At 44.3% G+C, this 21,865-nt stretch overlaps 1 protein-coding gene across 5 annotated transcripts in view; it reads left to right on the top strand.

Moving 5' to 3' along the window:
* The window catches only part of LOC142391695 (sodium channel protein type 2 subunit alpha-like), a 34,867-nt gene that overhangs the window by 4,230 nt on the left and 8,772 nt on the right, over window positions 1–21,865 (top strand). For 3 of the 5 annotated variants that reach the window (XM_075477679.1, XM_075477677.1, XM_075477678.1), the window contains 21 exons: window positions 840–1,159; window positions 2,092–2,210; window positions 2,393–2,482; window positions 3,207–3,335; window positions 4,108–4,199; window positions 6,310–6,603; window positions 7,237–7,300; window positions 7,758–7,899; window positions 8,078–8,284; window positions 9,707–9,985; window positions 11,295–11,636; window positions 11,915–12,047; window positions 12,210–12,448; window positions 12,564–12,737; window positions 13,129–13,485; window positions 13,601–14,119; window positions 17,935–18,070; window positions 18,907–19,061; window positions 19,342–19,515; window positions 19,691–19,813; window positions 21,275–21,550. In XM_075477679.1, coding sequence (XP_075333794.1) covers window positions 893–1,159; window positions 2,092–2,210; window positions 2,393–2,482; window positions 3,207–3,335; window positions 4,108–4,199; window positions 6,310–6,603; window positions 7,237–7,300; window positions 7,758–7,899; window positions 8,078–8,284; window positions 9,707–9,985; window positions 11,295–11,636; window positions 11,915–12,047; window positions 12,210–12,448; window positions 12,564–12,737; window positions 13,129–13,485; window positions 13,601–14,119; window positions 17,935–18,070; window positions 18,907–19,061; window positions 19,342–19,515; window positions 19,691–19,813; window positions 21,275–21,550 — 4,311 coding nt within the window. In that variant the 5' untranslated portion in view covers window positions 840–892. Of the gene's footprint in view, window positions 1–839; window positions 1,160–2,091; window positions 2,211–2,392; window positions 2,483–3,206; window positions 3,336–3,805; window positions 3,898–4,107; window positions 4,200–6,309; window positions 6,604–7,236; window positions 7,301–7,757; window positions 7,900–8,077; window positions 8,285–9,706; window positions 9,986–11,294; window positions 11,637–11,914; window positions 12,048–12,209; window positions 12,449–12,563; window positions 12,738–13,128; window positions 13,486–13,600; window positions 14,120–17,934; window positions 18,071–18,906; window positions 19,062–19,341; window positions 19,516–19,690; window positions 19,814–21,274; window positions 21,551–21,865 lie in introns of all 5 variants that reach the window. The other 2 variants (XM_075477681.1, XM_075477680.1) reach the window with 2 other exon arrangements.

Here is a 21,865-nt window from a genome sequence, read left to right as displayed (position 1 = left end):
TCGTGCGCGTGAATGGGGGGAGGGGGGCGGGCTCGATAGCAGCGTGTGCACAAGCTGTGATTGACAGGTAGCGATTCCTCCCCCCTAACGTGATTGGTTAAAAACAGCCGGGAGCGCTCGGTTTTTGCAAGCACGATTACAGGCTTCAGAGGGAGCTACAGAATTCGGGATTTTTCCTAAACAGCCTATTTAATATTCTACTTCCAGAATCCCATGACAGTTCAAGCAAATATGACTAAAAAAAAGTTGCCGACGGCACCTTTAACCTGTGATATTTGCTTAATACTTCCAACGCAGCACAAATCTGAAGTGAATCAGATCAACATGAAGGCTGGAGTAGCAGAAGGATTGAATAGATTTAAAATATTGAGTTCACACAATATCTCCTGTGCCAAAAATAAATAAATAAATAAACCTTCTTACTTTTGGTTAAACTTTGAAATCGTTCCTGTGCAGCAAGATACGATTTACAGATGCTCCTTAAAAGCCTCTTGTACTGGCAAAATGGTAGCTGTCAGATGGTACAGGCGGCAGTTTTTCAGCCAACTGTGAAAAGCATTGCTATGAACCTTAGTATTCTCCGCTGCGCTGTCCACCAGCAATGAACCTGCCAAAGTTGAAGTGGGTTGGGTAAACATTTGTTGGGGAAAAAAGCAACAAGTGGTCTGCTCTAGCCTCAGTTTGTTTTTACTTCTTTTCTCGAAGGGAACGAAGGGAAGGATTCTACCATTTTATGTAATGATATAGCATGATCCAGGTAGATGGGTTGACCCCCCCAAGGTGCAGACTATTTTCTGGCCATGACTCCTCATTTCCCCCTCATTGTCTTCCTGCTGCAGCTCCCATCCCAAGCTGAGCCCCTCGCTGCCCTCTGAAGGAACAGGATGACAAGATGGCACAGCTGCTTGTACCGCCCGGACCTGACAGCTTCCGCCCCTTCGTCCCCGAGTCGCTGGCCACCATCGAGAGGCGCATCGCCGAGGAGGAGGCCCGGAGACCGCGGGCGGAGCGCCGCAATGACAGCGACGATGAAAACGGGCCCAAGCCCAACAGCGACCTGGAGGCAGGGAAATCCCTTCCCTTCATCTACGGGGACACCCCTCCACCGCTGGTCTCAACCCCTCTGGAGGACCTCGACCCCTACTACAGTGATCAGAAAGTCCGTTTCACATTTATTCGTGTAATCATTCCGAATCCCTCTGACGAAGAACATGCATGAATACCTCTGAGATAAGTTTTCCGACGGTGCTGGCCTCAAAGTATAATTATGTGGACTGATTTAGCTTTCAATTACAGTGTGACTCATGCACTGAATGTTGATACATTACAGGTCTGCACCATCCAGTGCAAGCCTTCTTGCACATTAAAGAAGGACATGGGTAGATGTGGAAGTTTCCTCCCATGTTCACTGTGTTACAGTTTTCCTCTGGCAAAGTCCTTAAAGCCTGCTTTTCCAGAATCTGCTATTCATAGTGATAAGCTTAAGGTTGATGTGTTTTCAGACTTTAGATTTTTATTGGCTCTTCTACTCTCTAAGTAAAGTACATTTAGGAACTTTGAGAAGGGTTGGCTAGCTTTTTACGATAATTTTGACCAAAAGTAGCGTGTTTGAACAGGTTTTGTGATGAACATGGGCATGACTGCTCAAACAAGCCTGTTAAATTATTTCCCAGTGCCAGTAGTAGTGTGTGTACCCTCAGTGCTCTGGGGGGGGGACTCAGTGTATTTCAACATTAATGTGCTCAGCCAAGTCAGAGCCTTTAAAGTCCAGGCCAACAGAGGTGTTAAATGCTAATCTGAGATGTTGTGCCAGTTGAACCAAGGTGTCAGAAACATGTCTCGCCTGAAGGTGGACTCAACCAGCGTCGTCAGAATGATAACAGCCACAGGCCTTGGGCAGTGGCTGAGCAGGGACCAGCTCAGTGATTGCTGCTGTTACGGCCGATCGCGCACGCACTAAAGCAGACATGATGACAGGATACCATACACACACGTTACTCATGCATCTGTGTTGTTATGTCACCGTTTCAGCCGGAGATGAGCGAGACATGCTGCCGACTTTAACTCTTGTTGTATCTGTTTGTCTTTCAGACCTTCATAGTTTTGAATCGTGGGAAGGCGATCTTCCGTTTCAATGCCACCTCTGCCTTGTACATCCTAAGCCCCTTCAACCCTCTAAGGAGGATAGCTATTAGAATTTTAGTGCACGCATATCCTTTCAGAGTTTGCTATGGAGGCAGCTTGATTTAGATCAAACATAGTACTAAATTAAATGAGCTGCTGTCAGCTTGTCACCTTGAACTGTTGTATTGTTGGAGTTGATTGGAGGGTTCACAACAACAGGGACTTTCTGATGAAAGTGTTTTATTGTGGACCTTGACTTTGTTTCTACGATGTTCAGCATGTTGATCATGTTCACCATCCTGACCAACTGTGCTTTCATGACCCTGAGTAATCCCCCGGACTGGGCCAAGAATGTAGAGTAAGTCCCCAGATCTTTCCCTCTTTCGATATAACTCAAATGTTATAGAAGTGACTATCTTGAATAAGCATGATTTTTCCAGTTGTGAATAAAAAAGAATGACGTAGAATTTCAAAAGGGTCATTCACAGACTCGGTTATGAGGCTAAACTGTTTGAAATGGTTTCAAACTGTATTTTACTGTTGAGGGAGCATATTTTAACATCACAGCCGTAAGTAGGTGCAGTCAGAAAAGATGGCAATTCTCATGAAAGCTCCCTGAAGATGAGCAGTTTCGAAGGTTGCGAATATTTCCGAGACAAAAGGCTGCTCTGCCAAAAGCCTGTAAATAAAGCTTTCAAATTATTTGATAATAATAACTTATGCACAAAGCCCAGACAACAGGAGGTAAAACCCTAGATGAGACATTAAAGCGTCGTGAACTGATGCAACAACAGAAGCTGGAGTTCGACCTGAAATGTAATGTTGACTTCTCATGAGTACTCGACTGCAAACTGAACTACGGCTCCCACCCTTTCTCAAAGCAGATCAGGTCACAGTTTAGCACATTTGGGGTCATAAATTAATAATCCTGTCTAGAAATAGTATAACTAATGAAATGTAAGGGTGCATTAATGCAGGAAAAGAAGGGATTCAGTGGCTCCGTCATATTGTCTGTGAAACTAAAATCAATATTTCTCCCTGCGTGTCTTCTTATTTCCTGTCTCCCTCACCTTGTTGACCAGGTACACATTCACAGGGATTTATACCTTTGAGTCCCTTATAAAGATCCTGGCCCGGGGCTTTTGTGTGGGGAAGTTCACTTTCCTGCGGGACCCGTGGAACTGGCTGGATTTCAGTGTTATACTCATGGCGTAAGTATTATGACAAGCAGGGTTAGGATCAGCTTAACACGATCTGGCATAGATTAAACGGCCAAATGCTTTTAATGCTAATCATCCCAGCAGCCTAAGTCCCGCTGATTGTGAGAAGAAGACCAGAAAGAGAGAAAAGTAATCTGCAGCTTATTGGTGTATGTTTTGAAAGCATGGATCTTAAATCTGCTGTCATAATGGATGTGAGCCCTTAAAGCAAGGAGCCCATATTTCCTTCAATGACCAGCTATTTCTCCTTATTAAAACTACAACATGAAGTCTTAAGTATTACAGCACATTTTCTTCTGTCGTTTAAGTATTTGTTGACGATTATACACTGTCATGATTTCAGAAGTCTTATTATCTTGTTTTGTGTAATGGAAACCCATATGAGACTCTCAGATGTGTGTGACTGAGCAGTGGGTTTGCCTGTGCAATGCTTTGTAGTAACTGTGCATTTAATCCTGCAGGTATATAACAGAGTTTGTAAACCTAGGCAATGTTTCAGCTCTGCGCACATTCAGAGTTTTGCGAGCTTTGAAAACTATCTCAGTAATACCAGGTAAGGCTGCCGGCGCCTGCTGCCAGCACTCCTGCCATTTGTCCTCTGTGTGTGACCGTTTGCCGTTCCCTCCTCTCCCCTTTCCCCTTCCCACGACCCTACTTTTGTCTCGTGATGCCTTGTGTGGGTGCCTGACTTGTGTATGCGTGTGTGCGCGTTCCACACCTTTCCCCAAAATGCCCTCCTACCCACCCCTCCCTTCCCTTACAGATATGTCACAGAGTTTGTGGACCTGGGCAATGTCTCAGCACTGCGAACCTTCAGGGTTCTGCGAGCCCTGAAAACAATATCAGTCATCCCAGGTGAGAGAGCCATCAAGGCTCGTAGGGTAAATGAAATGCTAATGGCTAACTGGCGTTTCGCTAACATCCAAACACACTCCCCATGCCCCGCCCCCTCTCAGCTCATCTCACTGTAGCTAAGCCTGACGACCCTCGTCGTCACCCCTCATGCTGCCTTCGTCCCAAGGCCAGTAAAAGCTGGAATCTGGATCCAATCTCCACAGATTGACAGGATTCTTGGCTTTTAGATACATCCTTTAAGGCCAAATTCTTTTTGGTTGAAATCTATTCTTGCCTTGGGAGTCTTACAAGTAGATTTTGTGCACTATTTGTTTTTTTTCCTTTTTGCATGAGACATTGCAAAAGCCGATTTTCTTGTGGCAAGCTCTTGTGTGTGTAGGGTACCTCCTTACCTCGTTTCCTGTGCATGTCTTGTTCAGTGTTGTGTGTTTTTGTGGAAAGGTTTTATGGTGAGTGGTGGATGGGTAATCATAATCCAGACACAAACATAATTTGCATCGCAAACTAACAGAAATGTAGTATGTAAATCATCCAGGAAACTGTCATTGGAATCCTCTCACACCACAGCATAATGCATAGTACTGATTCTAGCTGTGACAGCTTTACATGGATCTGTTATATTATGGCAGCGCAAAGCCTAGTGCAAGCAATGCTAGCACGTGCTGGTGTTTCCCTAATGGGATGCGGTTGGGACACAGCACAATGGACAATGGAGGTGCAACAACAGGTGTTTTAGTGACAGTCAGGTTACATATCATGCAGATAATCGATGTGTAAGTTCCAGATCTGTTGTCAGAGTAAAGCTACTGTGTTTAAGGAATAGTTTTGCATCTTTCTTGTATCTCTGAGAGTTGAAGGAGGAGATATGATGTAAGAACCACCCGGTAGTTAGCTTATCTTAGCATTAAGATTGGAATTAGTTAGCTTGGCTATGTATAAAGATGCACTTCCTACCACCTTTAAAGTTAACTAATTAACACTCATCCATCCATTTTCTATACCAGCTTAATCCAATTTGGGGTCGGGGTGGGGGGGCTGGAGCCTATATCCCAGCTGTCATTGGCCGATAGGCAGGGTATAGTCCCCCCCAGTTATTTGTTTACCTCAAAATCAAAAATGTTAGAATAACAAGTGTCGTTTTCCTTTTCAGAAAACAGCAATTTGACGTGTCAATCCTTTTCCCTCCGTGTTCATTTATTAGCTTTAGATGACAGGGCTTGGCTAGCTGTTTACTCCTTGAAGTTAAAGCTATGTTACTTTTTTTTTTTTTCTTCTCATGAAGTGCTTAAGAGTAGTTAGTGTCTTTCCTGCAGCCTGAGCTCATGAGTCAGGGCACTCTCAGTTTAGAGAGGCAAGGAAGGGGGGAACTGAGTAATTATCCAAGCGAACAGTTACTCAAAATAGTCACATTAAACTCCTCATAGGTACTTCACACTACCCCACGTACAAAAAAACCAAAACAAATAACCCTTCGAGCTAAACCAAACTACGGTAATTCACCGCTGGCATCAATCTTCTCCAACTCTCAGAAAGAGTAGTGCCCAAACCTTGCTTTAATAAGTCATTTGCTTCATCAACAAAGCCCGGGCTCAAAGATAAACGAAACACACAGCCAAACCTGGCTATTATATGCTAAGGTAGTGGGGACTTTAGTCTGTTTGTGACCACGTTCCTAACGCTCCACTAACCTTCTGCACGTCAAATGCAGAGGCGTCAATCCCAGTTCAACTCATTGTCCACGTCGCTCAGTGATCTTGTACATTGTGCTGTGTCTATGCAAACAAATACTTTGCACTTGACTTTTGCGGCTGCACAAAAAAGAGCTTGTGTAAACTGTCTGTGTAAAGGGATATTCTAACCAGGAAAAAGACGGCATACTGATCATTTCTCTGGTAGTTTATCCACAATTAGCAGTGATCTGTGTCAGCCTGATTCCTGTATGACAGCAAACAGTTCATACAGGAATGTTCACTGCATTCCCCCTGGCTACCTGCTACTGTAAGCTCATATTAGCAGCTTCTACTTTGTACAAGATGGTGGCTATAATCAGCAGATGGTAATCGCTGTGCGATGTTCATCTCCCACCCCCATTTCCCTCTGTCCCGTTTAGGCTTGAAGACCATTGTTGGCGCTCTGATTCAGTCGGTGAAGAAGCTTTCGGACGTGATGATTCTCACCGTGTTCTGCCTCAGCGTCTTCGCCCTCATCGGCCTGCAGCTCTTCATGGGCAACCTGAGGCATAAGTGTGTGCGTATGGCGACTGCGAGCAACGGCACAAACGGCAGCGACATCGCCGCCAACGGCACGATGTATTTCAACGGCGGACCCCTGGAAATCAACTCCACGTTTGTGCAGAACAACACCGGAAGCTCCCTCAACTGGACGGAGTACCTCAGCGACGAGAGTAAGCGGAGAAAAAGGAAATGCAGTCACATGTCTGCCAGGCCCACAGAAGGGTTAACCAGGGTCAAGTTTGCACCCACCCCAGATGGTCTGAGTCAGATTTTAGCTGCTTTATATGCAGACGTGCGTCAGGGTAGTAGCAGTGGCTGTTATGTTTGGGGGCCGGGGGGGGTTGGGTCAGACACTGGTGTGCTGCCATGACAGAGAGTGACAGAAATGGCTGGAAGCAGGGGCCGCGCTCTCTAACGAGCCCTGGTGGAAGAATGGGGCACATGTGGCGGGTAATTGACACAATAATAAACCCTTCACCCCCATCACCCCCTCGTCATCCCCCCCGTAGCCCATCTGTGTGGCACGAGACGCCTGAAGTGCTAGCAAAGCATGAGTCGAGGTGACGTGCACCAGCTCCATGATGAGCTGAAGCTGAGCCAGACGGATGGAGAGGACGATGCTGACAAAAAAATGTCGTTTTACTCTTAAATGGCAACAGGGACTTTGTTTGCCCTGATAGGAATTGGAAAAAGAACGCATATACATCATCTGCTCCCATCACCCCTGTCTGTTTGTTCATATCTGCTGCCTCACCACTGTGATGTGGCTCTCACCAACCGTCCCTCTCTCTCCTTTCCTTTAGGTAATTACTATTACCTCCCTGGCCGCAGGGATGCTTTGCTCTGTGGGAATGGCAGTGGCGCTGGGTAAGGCTTGACATGTTTTATTTATATGGCCAATTAGATGCACTGCAGAGCTGGGCATACACAATTAGTGTCGACACTCGCCACCGCACTGAGGCATCACAGGAACCTAAATGGCTGGTTAACTATGGCTGCATTTCATGGGATGTGTTTTGTTAAAAGTAGAGAGCTTTTTTTTTTTAAATGTTGCATTTTATTGATATTGAAGCTACTTCTCAGTTGGTCTTGTTAAACACTCGGATATTAAGTTGTTACAGTGACACTTTATTTTTGAGTATTTCTCCCCGATTGCAGACATATCCGTCCTGATCTGTCAGTTATGCACAAACAAAGTAGCGTAGATTGTGCAGAGAATAGTGTGTCTTGTTCTGATGTCCAGTAATCATGCAGATTTCTCAATCTTGGTGGTTTATATGTGGAGGTACTTTGCACGTTCATAACACCACTGTGTCTTTATAAGGCTCTGTCCAGAGGGCTTTTTATGTTTCAAAGCGGGGCGCAATCCAGACTACGGCTACACAAGCTTCGACACCTTCAGCTGGGCCTTCCTCTCCCTGTTCCGACTCATGACCCAGGACTACTGGGAAAACCTCTATCAGCAGGTTGGCCAAACTACGCAACTATCGCCGTCACTTATCACTTGCCATTATTTATCTTTGCGACATTCTCATGAGTCAAATATTTTGTTACTATAAACTAGGTCTGTGATGAAATGTCTTCATCCCTCAAGATGGCTCCCCCTCACTCTGTTCTTCATTTGTTTTGTCCTGGACGGGACAGACGCTGCGTGCGGCGGGGAAGCCCTACATGATCTTCTTTGTGCTGGTGATATTCTTGGGCTCCTTTTACCTCGTCAACCTCATCTTGGCTGTGGTGGCCATGGCGTACGACGAGCAGAACCAGGCCACCATCGAGGAGGCGCAGCAGAAGGAGGAGGAGTTCCAGGCCATGCTGGAGCAGCTGAAGAGACAACAAGAGGAGGCACAGGCAGGATATGAACCTTTTTGTTTTTACACATTCAAGCGACGTACTGCTTAATTAAGTGATTATCTCGTACATTTAGTTTGAATGAGATGTGGAAACAAAAAGGCTGTTAACATGAAGTCAGTATAAAAGGTTTGAAAATGCTGAGTGTTTTCGAAGCTCTGACTTATTTGTTGAATTATTGATAATGATTCCTTGGCTGAGAGCCGGCGTTGCCAGGGAGACACAGATTTATTGTCATGGATTACTGACACCACCTCTGCTTCTCCCTTGGTGGTTAGGAGTCCTTGTTTGACCTAAAGAGAGAAGAAGATTTGCAGACGAACGTGGAGTTGGATAGTGGAAAAACAATTAGTCCCCTGGCCGGCTTATTGTATCTGTAAAACAGGCTCATAATCAAAACAAAGCAACCGCACTTTCTGTCCCTGATCAGCCAATCGCGCATATTCACAAACCCAGACAACGGTAGTAATAACAAACAGGGATTCCCTGTGTGTGAGTAATATGTTTTCTGTACGTGTGAGTATATATGTTTAAGGAAAAAACGTGATTCAAATGTAAGATTACAGAGTGGTGCAAGACTGATTGATTTAGATTTTCCAGCATCAATAGGCTGTGTGATTAATCTCTTAGATCTGCATTTTGCTGTTAAAGTATCAGACCTATTTTACCGATGTCTAAAAGGAATGTAGAAAACAATCAAATAAAGCGACCGATTGGGGGGGAAGAAAAAAAAAAGATAGTTAAAGAATAGATTAATCAATTACCTAAAGTGAATGGATAACAGTTGAGCCCAGCTTGGGTCACTCTTAAGTTTCATGATAGGTGAAAACGTCTGGAAATAAAACCGTAAATGGAACAAATCGGGTCAGTGAAAGTGGGCTTGTGACGTCCCTCCAGTCTCCTCCTCCCTGGTGGAGCATCAAAGCCTTTTTTTCTTCTCTATTGCTGCACTCTTCTTTTATTTAATTTTAGACTCCCTTCGTTGTCCCTGCTCCTTCCTTCATTGGTTTAACCTCGTCTCATCAGGCTTGTGCACATTCAGATACGGATGACTCTTAAATCCTCAAACTATCATGCTTTGAGGCTCACAGAAACAATTCTACAGCAAAAGAGGAGGTGCACCTTCCTACAATACGTGATATACTGTGTTCTGTGACTGCCTATTTATTTGAAATAGTGACTTGATGTTTTTAATAATCACTCTTATTCTACGGGAGCGCATTAATGCAAGAAATGATTTGTTTTGGATGAGAACATGCAGACATCCATTTTTAGAAGGTGTCTGAGGCTTTTTTGGCTGCGCGTGTTATCGCTGCTTCTCTCAGCTGCCAGGCTCCTCTCCTCTGCTCAAATCCACAAGAGCCTGTGAGACAGGCACCGCGTCGCCATGACAACCGTGTTTGTGCTCTGATTGGGTGGCAGGTTGCCGCGGCAGCAGCCACAGAAAGCGGAGAATATAGCGGGAGAGGGGGCCCAACCTCGGAGTCCTCCTCGGGGACGTCGAAGCTCAGCTCCAAAAGCGCCAAGGAGCGACGCAACAGGCGGAAGAAGAGGAAGCAGCGGGAGGAGGAGGAGGAAAGGGGGGTGCGGGACAAGTTCCACAAGTCTGAGTCTGAGGATAGCATCAAGAGGTCCACCTTCCGCTTCTCCATAGATGCCAACCGGCTTTCTTATGAGAAAAGATGCTCCTCACCCAACCAGGTAATTTTTCACATCAGATTCATCCCAGCTGGTGTTTTTGGACCTTTTTGGTTTTTTTGTTGTTTTACACATGTTGAAAGAAACAAAAATGTGGAATAAACAATCAAATCGAACTATCTGCACCGTATTACAATTGTGTTCATTGAAATGTTTAGTTTTTGTTAACCATCCCGTCACTTTTTATAAATGAGAATTAAAAGAAAACCTCAAAAACGTTTTTTTTTTTTGTTGTTTTTTTTAGCTGCCCACAAACACTGGAAGTTAGTTTTTAGTAGTTACGATCATCAACGACACATGAAATTTAACACCACAACATTATTTACTTGACAAAACCGAAGCAAAGCAGTCGAAGCCGTGTCTGCCCTTACAGAGGTTCACCGCCTCTTTAAAAGCGATGCACTGATCTTCGGCATTCAAGTGTGTGTTAAGACAATGCCAAGGAGGAAAGACATCAGCGATGATGTCAAAGGCCAGACCTCAGCCTGATTTGAAATGCTGTGATGGGATGAGACGAATGTTGCAGACTTCAGGGAACTGAAGCAATGTTGTAAACAAGAGCGGGCAATTCAAAAGCGAGGTGAAATTGTTGGCTTCTGATTTTCTGATTGATCTACTGTAGAAAGCAGCATCTTTGCAATCACCTGACTCTTACTTTGACACTTGCCACCTACCTAAACGCTGTTGCTTAACCGTCATACCGCATCCCCTTTCTAGAAACAAGACTCTTGTGGCGTTTTTGTTCATGTAGCCAAAATTACATTGAAACAAAATGCTACCTCTAGGGGTTGTGAGGTCTGCTGGGATGTGGAAATGATCAAATGAGTCGTTTTTCCCTTCTTGGCAGCGCTTTATGTATGCGTTGTAAAAACGGCTTACGACAGGCTCATAAAAACACTACAAAGAGTCTGAGGTGTTCACCCAGCTTCCAAACGACACTGGTCCTTGTCCCCCTGACTGGTCAGAGTGTTGATTTTGCTGATCGGTGTGTACTCGACCAGGAAGAAGGGTAGTTTTGTCAAGGAGGCTTTTTTTTAGTAGAGTAGAGCAGTTCTCAGTAATCAGATGAGATTTCAGACGCCACTTGCCATTATTCTTAGAAACTGTAACTCTGCAACCACTTCTCGAGTGTAAGATGTAGTTTTCCTTTGAACCGTGCTCTGATTTTACACCCTGTACATCATAAAAAAGGAAGTTTGATACAGACATAATACGTTCATTATTTACAAACATTGTACATTAGCCTATACGTTAGCCTCGGTTAGTTGTACCTCCCTCGACACTCTAAACTTCTTTTCTCTTTCTCTGTCAGTCCCTTCTGAGTGTTCGGGGATCCCTCTTCTCACCCCGGAGGAACAGCCGCGCCAGCCTGTTCAGTTTCCGCGGCCGAGCACGCGACATGGGCTCGGAGAACGACTTCGCCGACGACGAGCACAGCACCTTCGAGGAGAGCGACAGTCGTCGGGGCTCCCTGTTCTTGCCGCGCCGCCTTGAGCGCCGCTGCAGCGCCGTCAGCCAGACGAGCCTCGGGGCGCCGCGGATCATGCTGCCCACCAACGGCAAGATGCACTGCGCCGTGGACTGCAACGGTGTGGTGTCTCTGGTCGGTGGAACTTCTGTAACAGCCTCTCCTGTAGGTCTCCTGCTGCCTGAGGTGACTTAACTGTTTCATGGTTTATTTTCCCCATTGACCTGCATCAACTTTATACTCACCAGCTCCCTTTGTCCTCATTTCTTGGTTCTGGTTCATTCTTACATGAGAAGTATGTCCAGTTCAGACATTATTGTTCTCCACAAGTAGTTTGGTCCTAATCAGTCCAAGCTGACACCCCCCACCCCACCCCCACCCTTTTTTGTTCAAATGTTCTGTGTGGGTGAAGCATGAAACAGAGCTTTAAGAAGTTGCATTATATGAGTGTATACTTTATCTAGGGGACGACAACGGATACTGAGCTGAAGAAGCGCCGGCCAGGTTTCCTCCAGCCATCCATGGACTATTTAGATGAACCCGGGGGCCGGCAGAGAGCCATGAGTGTTGCCAGTATCCTCACCAACACCATGGAAGGTCAGGATCTGTCCATATTTCCTTTTCGCCTTGAAAGTCATTCCACATAAGTTTGTAAATCTAAAGAAGATTGCATGTCATGATTCATGATTTTGCACTAATGAATACGACCATATTCAGAGAGAATCAAAAGGTATGTGAAAGGCGTTTCTCCTTCTCCAGAACTTGAAGAATCGAGACAGAAGTGCCCACCCTGCTGGTATAGATTTGCCAACACTTGTCTGATCTGGGATTGTAATCCCGCGTGGCTGAAGATCAAAGACGTTGTCAGCATGGTGGTCATGGACCCATTTGTAGACCTGACCATCACAATATGCATCGTCCTCAACACTCTCTTCATGGCCATGGAGCATTACCCCATGACCAAAGAGTTTGACAATGTCCTTACAGTTGGCAACCTGGCAAGTATTGACTGTGCTTCCATAAAACTGAGCAAAACCAGAAGGAATCTTGATTGTAAACGCATTCCTGCATGAAGCAGATGTGGGTAAAGCTTTTTCTCTTCCTCCTCTGCAGGTGTTCACAGGCATCTTCACAGCGGAGATGTGCTTCAAGATTATTGCCCTGGATCCTTACTATTACTTCCAGGAGGGCTGGAACATCTTTGATGGCATTATTGTCAGTCTCAGTCTGATGGAGCTCGGATTGGCCAATGTCGAAGGCCTTTCTGTGCTCAGGTCTTTTAGATTGGTAAGCTCATCGAAATATATGTATCTTATTTAAGTCTAAATATAAGAATTACTTGATCTGACCACGAGTAAGGTCATATCTTAATCTCAATAACATGTCAAAGCTTGAGTAAAAGTGAGATGTTGTTTTGGCTTTTGGAAAACAGTAAATGATCATTCTACGCTGAGACCGATCATGTTCCCAAACAGCAAGTGTTCGGTTTGTTAACAACCAAAAGGAGACAAACTGTGGTTGTAGTTACCTCATTTTAAGACCTGACAAAGACCAGGCGATTTATTGTTATCCCCGATACCTTAAATCGTAGAACCGAAGATGCTTTAATCTCTCTTTGACATGGCTACGTAACATAATAATGAGGGACTTTGAATGCCTTATTTCCTTTTCCAAACAGCTGAGGGTCTTCAAACTAGCCAAGTCGTGGCCCACCCTGAACATGCTGATCAAGATCATCGGGAACTCAGTTGGTGCTCTGGGCAACTTGACTCTTGTGCTGGCCATCATCGTGTTCATCTTCGCTGTGGTGGGCATGCAGCTCTTTGGCAAGAGCTACAAGGAGTGCGTCTGTAAGATTTCTGAGGATTGTGAGCTGCCTCGCTGGCACATGCACGACTTTTTCCACTCCTTCCTCATTGTGTTCCGGGTGCTGTGCGGAGAGTGGATCGAGACCATGTGGGACTGCATGGAGGTGGCAGGACAGAGTATGTGTCTGATCGTCTTCATGATGGTCATGGTCATTGGGAACCTTGTGGTATGGACATTCTCCTTTTTGTAATTCCATAATCGAGAGCACCGCTTCACATTTTTGCGTTTCTGTTGCTTTGTTTACGAGCTTTCCTTCCTCCCCCAATATTTCTTCCCCTTAGGTTCTGAATCTTTTCCTGGCTCTACTTCTAAGCTCGTTCAGCGCCGACAACCTGGCAGCGACCGACGAAGACAGCGAGATGAACAACCTGCAGATCGCTGTGGGCCGCATTCAGCGGGGCATCGCGTTTGTCAAAACCACAGTGCGGCAGTTCCTCCGAAGCCTCTGCTTCGGCGGAGGCGGTAAGGCCTCCGGTCTGGCAGAGGAGAGCAAACCCCTGGATGAGCTGCACAGCAACGGCAAGGGCAACTGCATTTCTAACCACACTCTGGAGATTACAAAAGACTCCACTGGGGTGTACATGATGGAGGGCAATGGAAGGCCAGGCGGAGGGTTGGTGGTTGGGGTAGGTGGGGACACTGTGGTGAAGTTACCGGTGGAGGAATGTGACTATATGTCATTTATTCACAATCCCAGCCTCACAGTCACGGTGCCCATTGCCGTGGGTGAGTCAGACTTTGAGAACCTAAACACAGAAGATTTCAGCAGTGACTCATCAGATGTGGAGGGCAGTAAAGAGGTAAGATGAATGAATCTGTGACTAATGTCTCCGCCAGCTTGTAAGAAATCTTTTGAGTCACGCAGATGTTTATATTTATTGTTTGTTTTTTTTTAACTTGACCACCTCTGTTAGATTCATGTTAATTAACATCTTCTGTCGATCAGTGTGAATTTAACGAGATTAGCTTAGAGATGGCCTTTGGAAAAAAAAAATCCTGACATTCAGACAGTTTGAGTTAAAACACCTACTGATGACTTTGTACAGGCATCACGCTGTGCTGTTGAGGGAACCTTCTGGAGTTCACCGTTAAACACACTACCATACTGCAGTGTATCAGTCTTTACTGCTCCATGTTTATGCTCGTATGTGTTCTGATAAATGTAATGAAGCCGGTCTTTTAAAGTGTTGAGAGGCTGCTTTACACCACAGTGGAAAAAGTCTCGAGCCACCCCTCATCAATTAAGATATTGCTGGGCAAATGGGAAATGGGGGCAGCGATTTGGTGAAACTTGTGCAAACAATAATGTAAACACAGCAAAAAAAGAGTTTGTGCAATTCTGACAAGTTTTCAGATCAAGATTAGGCACAATCATTTGTTTTTCAAGACAGCTGGAACACTCTTAGACAAGTTTTCTTGTCATTTCTTTAGGGAATAGTGCATGCCTCCATAAGACCCATTTTTATATGTATATATATATATATATATATATAAATTTATATCTTCGATGCAACTAGCAATACAAAGTATCTCAAGGTACAACTTAGAATTGGTTCTATGCTAAGTTGTCTGCTATTTGTATACAACACTGGTTTATCTCCTTAGTTAGGTGCCTTTTTAATGTTTGAACGATTCAGAGGTCAGTTTCAAGTGGCTCAAGAAATTAAAAATATATGGACATTCCTCTGAAAATGGTCAGGAGCACTATTGCTCAAGACCAGAAGAAAGTCTTGCTCCTCGAAAGCAAAGTATAAAGAAATGAGGGCTGACTCGAAACTTTTCTCGGAATTGTACTTCAGGGTATGACAGGATTTTAAAAGGAATCAAATGATTTGCCATCACATAATTGGAGCGATTCTGACAGAGCGAGCGCTACGTTTTGCTGTTTAGTGTCGTCGGGCAGGCAGGCAGGCAGGCAGAGCGTTGAGTCTGTGCTCCCTGGTGATGGCAACCTGTCACTGTGGGTGTGGCGCCTGTCCCCCATGTTTCAAAGCAACCGTTTCTAGCCGTGACTCCTCAAAGCCTGCAGTGCTTCTCTCACTTCGCTGCTGATCTTTACACCCTTTAGCCAGGGTTTGGTGAATTGAAACTATAATAATTGATCAAATAATTCTCGTGTCATCAAGTCAGATGTCATATACTCAAAGTTAGAGATGGTAAACATCATTTTATGTATTTTACATTTATACACTGACTATTAGGTGTGTGCTGTTTTGTGTGCATGTTGTGTGAGATAATCTATTACGAAACATTTCGTAAGGGAAATCAAAATCTAAGAGGAGGCTAACTGTGTCCCAGCTGAGTCTGTTGGGCTGACCAGTGAAAGCAGATTTGTGGTTGTGTGCTGGCTTTTGGTGTGTATGACTTTGTTTAACCCCCCGTTTGTTATTGCAGCTGTTTCACAGGCGCTCTCAAGGTTTTCAGTGAGAAGAGACTTGTAAGATCACTTTATTGTACCATAGCACTAACCATGAGGACTGCCTATGCCATTTACAGACAAACAACATATTTTTTCTCATACCTTCAATGGATTGCCCATTTTCGTTCTTTGCCTGGTCTGCCCTCCGCCCCCCCACCCCCATCCCCTTTGCTTTATGCCCTTCCCCTGCCCCATACAGCAGCACTGTCAAAGCTGTAAAGTTTTCCCTTACCCCCCCTTTCCCCTCTCATGATTTCCCTCTAAGCATCAGGCTGTATCGCAGTTACAAACCATTAGGAATGAACAGCACCACCCTTTTTGTTGCCATTGAAAGACAAGCTCATCCAACATGACCTTTGCTTTTGATTTCATTGCTTGGTTTTGACTTGGTTTTGGGACTTGATTGGCATCCAACGCCGAGCTTGAGAATGAAGGAAGAGAGGAGGTGGAGGAGAACGTAAAGAAAAAAGAACGAATGGAGGAATGAATTTTGCTGTAGCTGGACAAAATTCATTTTGGGTTCATAGCCCATGCACACACACACGTGGAAAAACTCGTACATACTTTTCTGTGTAACTCGAACGAAAGATTCGTTACGGAATTATTTCGAACGGGATCCTTTTGACAGAATAATGCTGATTTTTGCAGGGTCACAAAATAAATAACACATACTAGATTATACTAAATCAGCTGAGTAGGAGGACAAGCCTTTATTTTTGCACCTCTTTAGATATTTAGTTTATTTTTAGAATTAGAACAAAAAAAATCCATCCTAACTTAAGTGAAATGCTACCAGATATGGTAGATGTACAAAATGATTGTGAATTGGCCTCAATGCAGATGTTATCCACTTTTGGTTCACTGCAATGATCTCATGTCGTTAGAATAAAGTAAAACTTGCCTCTTACACTATAGGACGCATTAAAAGCCTAACACATTCCACATCCAGAGGAGGTAAAATGGGTCTGTCTCTGCTGATGAAGAGAAGGAGAGTGGGAGGGAAAACACCCTTCCAAAAAAAAGGATGCACTAGCGAGCAGCATGCTTCCATCATTCCCATGCCGTATTAGCTGGGTCCCACGGCAATCAGGGCTGCTGCACTGTCTAGGATGACATGTACCAACACTTCAAACCTCAGACGGATCAGACATGAGGCCAAATGCAAACATGTTGGCCCAAAGAAAAACAGAGAGGAGGCCTCACGTCGCCAGAAAATTCTCGCTATATGCAGACGATGTTGCAATTTTAAATCACCGCAAAAATCTAGCCTTTTTCAGGGTTTCAGAGAAGTGCTGGCAGGGTTCCAAATGAAACCAAAACAGTGTCGACTGAATTTAACAGCAGCAACACTTGTCCGTTTTATGTGTTTTGCATATCACTGAGAAGAGGGACAAAATTCATTGAGCCCTCTATTTAGTCCTTTATGTTCTCTGGGTATGCATGGGTGCTAATTGAGTATGTTTGGCGATATAAAGACACCAGATCACATGCTGTCTAATAAACAGTGCACAGTACTGGTTTTTGCTGGTAAGCTAATGTGGTTATCCGTCTACTTCAACACCAACAGAAGAAGCTTGTACACCGCTTTCAAGGAATGGAAATACCGTGTTTTCATGTCACTGATGGAAATGCTCTGCAGCCTTTTCTAGGGCGGGGTTCTACGTTTGAGGGTGGGAAAAGAATTACAAGAGAAAGTAAATTTTGGCAAAGGGGATAAATGATAGAGAAATTGCTTTGTGGTCAGTGGACATGAAAATACTCGAGCACACGTTCTGCTTGGTACTATTTCAGGCTTGGATTGATAATGCACTGGAATACTGCATGCACTCCTCGAACCGAGGCCACATCAAACGTACCCACAGTGCATTTCCGTAACGCCAACCTCCCTTTGCCACATAATCTGATTTGAGCCATCAGATATAACTCATACCGAAGCCTGTAGGTACATTTGATCGATTCTGCATGTGATGATGATGATGATACAATCATAATGACTTTAAAGAGCCCAACTCTGTGAGCTATTTCAGTGCCTACTCTCCTCACTAAGGTATACAGCTGTGGCACTGGAGTACATGTGAATGGAGAATCACAATGATAACCAGCTCAGACGGTTGGCTCCTGTAACTACTGGTCCACTGTATACCTTTGCATTGCCATGTAAAGGCGCTCTCTTATCTTTCTTCCTCGTTCATGCAGAAGCTCGACGTAGAGCCCCAGCATCTGAGCTCATCGGAGGGGAGCACAGTTGATATTCGACCCCCGGGCGATGGGGTTGATTCAGTGGAGCTGGAGCCAGAGGAGTCACTGGACCCGGAGGCCTGCTTCACAGACGGTGAGTATGATATGTGGTTGGCTGGACGGATTGTGGGCTGTTGGACAGTGGGCCAGAGCGAAAAAATGTGGAGGTGAAACGTTTCCAGGCCACGTTTCTCACCAAGGAGAAGATTGGCTGTTTGTGCCGTAATTGGATCACTTCTCGTGATGCAAAGCTATAAACTTATCGTAGATTCCGTGGGAGAGTGATAGTGGGGGCCAGTACAAAAACGTCATGTGTGCCCCTTTACATCTGGTATTTGCATGTGTATTGGGTGATGTTATTACAGTGGACGGCTTTTAAGTGCGTCAGTGTGCATCTTGTATTAAAATAGGTTTCCACGTGCTCTAAACACAGCCTGTGTCACAGTTTCAGGTCTGCCTGAGTCATGTTTATTACAGTGCGTTGACATTTCAGTGCCTTTTATTATGGAACATGAGATGGCAAATGAAAGGAAAATGTTTTGTTTTGTTACAGTAAATCAGACAAATGTCTTTTTGTGGCCACATGACTCCCACCCCACCTCCAAATGCAGTCTGAGCGACTGGATCTAAATGCGTTTGCACCTGCGCTTAGAGCTGCCCACTAGTAATAGGATCACCCATTACACATGGAAGATCACAAGATCCTCTTTGAACAACGAGGGGACTTTAACCTTCCTCCGGTATTACATGAGGCATTTTGCATCATTGCAGTTTTGATGTGTCGGCAACCTTTCATCTTGACGCGTTTAACAAAAGTGGATCAGACAGATTTCAGTTTTTGTAAATCTGTTAAAATTGACACGGCACTATAAATGAGCAGCTTATGAACTTGATGTTTGTTTTTTTCCTCTCTCCACGCCATGCCTGCAGGCTGTGTGCGCAGGTTCCAGTGCTGTCAGATCAACGAGGAGGGAGGCAAGTATAAGAGCTGGTGGACACTCAGAAAAACCTGCTTTATCATAGTGGAGCACAACTGGTTTGAATCTTTCATCATATTCATGATCCTGCTCAGCAGTGGAGCTCTGGTAAGTGGGCGTTTACACTTATCATTCAGCCATGTTGATTATCAAGTACACCCTCTTTCAGTTCTGAGGTACTATGTAACAGGATGTAATAAAAATAAAAAGATTCTTACCAGTTCTTAAACATCAACACACGGCACGTTACACTGTCACCATTCACAATCCTCATGTTTGGGAGAACTTCCTTGCAGTCACGTGTAGAACAAAGAAGATGTTAACTTTAAGTAGTCTTGCGTGGATGTTTTACCAATCCTTCTTTTTTAAATGAATCTGTTGTGGACAGGCGTTCGAGGATGTTTACATCGAGCAGCGGCGGACCATCAAGACGGTGCTGGAGTACGCAGACAAGGTCTTCACCTATATCTTCATCCTGGAAATGCTTTTGAAATGGGTTGCATATGGCTTCGTCAAGTACTTCACCAACGCTTGGTGCTGGCTCGACTTCCTCATTGTGGATGTATGTATTTTAAGTCGGTGGAATAAAGCTTGTATAGCCTACAATTTGATGAGACCAGTGAATGTCTAAGCATTTTGTCAAAACACTGATGCAGACTGCTACAATGCAGATGCTCTCCTTTAATTTTTTTATCACCCCCTGACCCTGCTTCTCTCTTGACATTATCGTCTCTCAGGTGTCTTTGGTCAGCCTCGTAGCAAATGCTCTGGGCTACTCGGAGCTCACCGCCATCAAATCTCTGAGGACACTTCGAGCCCTCAGGCCCCTGAGGGCCTTGTCTCGGTTTGAGGGCATGAGGGTAAGGACACAAGGAACAATGGCGAACTAGATTCACTATGATATGATTATCTTTGGGCCAATCTCTGGTTCTCAATTTAAAACACCAACTGCATTTGCATGCTTAAAAAACAAACAAAAAACAGCAGTTCTTGAATCAAATGTTTTTGTTTAGTTTTTTTTTCCAAAAGGAGAAGTTGTGTATTACACAATTTTGATCCGTTAACCTTTCATCTTTCACACTACAGCTTTTTCAATGACCTGTTTGACCGGCATGGAACAATAAAACTAGTCTTTGTGCTTTTCAAATGCCGGTCAAACAGGTCATTGAAAAAGCTGTAGTGTGAAAGATGAAAGGTTAACGGATCAAACTTGTGTAATACACAATTTCTCCTGTTGAATAAAATGTAAAGCTAAAGCTTCGCCATGCCCCGTACAAACAAGGCGTGTTAAATCGTGTTTTTTGCTAGCTAGGCTAACTGTTTCACTTTAGGCTAAGCTAAAGCTAAGCTATTTCTAGCTTAGTTTAAAAAGAAAGCCTTTATATTTCCGTATGTGCAGGAGAGTGGTATGACTATTTTCAGCAATAATTCAGCTTTATTGACAAACCTGTTTGTCACATGACAAAGAAAAGTTTCGGGTATCAGTCTGTTAAAGCTGCGCTACTAGCTGCTTTCAGTTAGCCATTGAGTTTTCTTATTTAACACGTCATTTCTGCTCTACGTATGAAAGCCACAAAAATGATTTCTCAGTGTTTAATTGTCCTCTGCTTAGGTGTGCCAAAGGGAACATGTCACCGTATAATTTAGATAGTTTGGCATCGTTCTTGTAGATAGAAAAGTTGTTAAATAGCTTTAGCTGGCTAGGGGCTCTGCCTGTAAGACTGCATGCTTTTTTCGACTTCTGTGAAAATATCTTTTCCTTGCAATTCAACACTGTTCTTCTATCTGCATGACATTCTTCACATTGTGTCAATTGATTACTGTATATAGCTGTTCTCAGGCTTTGTTTTCTGATATTGCTTGTGTGGTGCCTTTGACCTGTAATTTTTTTCTTTGTTGTGTGTCTTTTTCATTTACAGTCAAACAAAATGTTGTGACTTCATCCCGCCTCTCTAAGGTTTTTTTCTGTTTTGCTTTTTTACCTATCAAATGTTAACTTTTTCACCTATCCGCCTTCTTCTTTCCAACTGTCACGTTGTTAAATTGTCTCTGTAGATCCGTATGGTGTTAAGGGCTTTATGTCTGCATATGACATCTAACAAATACAGCTTAGAATAATATGGGATTACTTTAATGTGTAATTTAGCCTTGTTTTTTTTTTTTTTTTTTGGGGGGGGGGGGTTTGCCCTGAAAGCATAGACCTTATGGCTCAGTCAAATCAGATGTCCACATTTCCTGTTTTAGAGCAGTAGAGTAATGGTAGAACCATGTTTTAGCTAAAGGAAAGTGCTGAATACATCCGTTTGCTTCAAACTCGCCAGGTTGTAGTGAACGCACTGCTGGGGGCCATCCCCTCCATCATGAATGTACTGCTGGTGTGCCTCATCTTCTGGCTCATCTTCAGCATCATGGGCGTCAACCTGTTCGCGGGGAAGTACTACTATTGCGTCAACACCACCACAGAGGAGGTCTTTCCCATCAGCATAGTCAACAACAAGACCGATTGCCTGAACATGATCAACGACAGCGCTCGCTGGAAGAATGTCAAAATCAACTTTGACAACGTCGGTGCCGGTTATCTGGCTCTTTTACAAGTGGTAAGCTTAGTTCAAGCGTCGCGTGGCATTATGTAGCCAAGTATGCAGAAGTATTGGTCTTATCCATTATCTATCTATTCCCCTTGGCTTAAATCTTACGTGTTAACATGAGCAAGACCTGCTTTATCCTGTGCTGGACCCTGAGCAAGAGGCAGGGTGCAGCATGGACAGACTGCCAGGCCATCACAGGATGGCCAGACTAGGGCTTTGATTTAGAGTTGGGACATGTATGACGTCGGGGTAAAATGTAGGAACCGCATCACTTAGAACAGTGAAATAGATGGGATGTTTCCATGTTTTTTTTGACGGGGTAAA

This window comes from Odontesthes bonariensis, chromosome 11 (assembly GCF_027942865.1).
Source record: "Odontesthes bonariensis isolate fOdoBon6 chromosome 11, fOdoBon6.hap1, whole genome shotgun sequence".
NCBI lineage: Eukaryota > Metazoa > Chordata > Actinopteri > Atheriniformes > Atherinopsidae > Odontesthes > Odontesthes bonariensis.
Note: the sequence above shows the minus strand (reverse complement) of the source record. Positions and strands in the feature narration are given on the sequence as shown.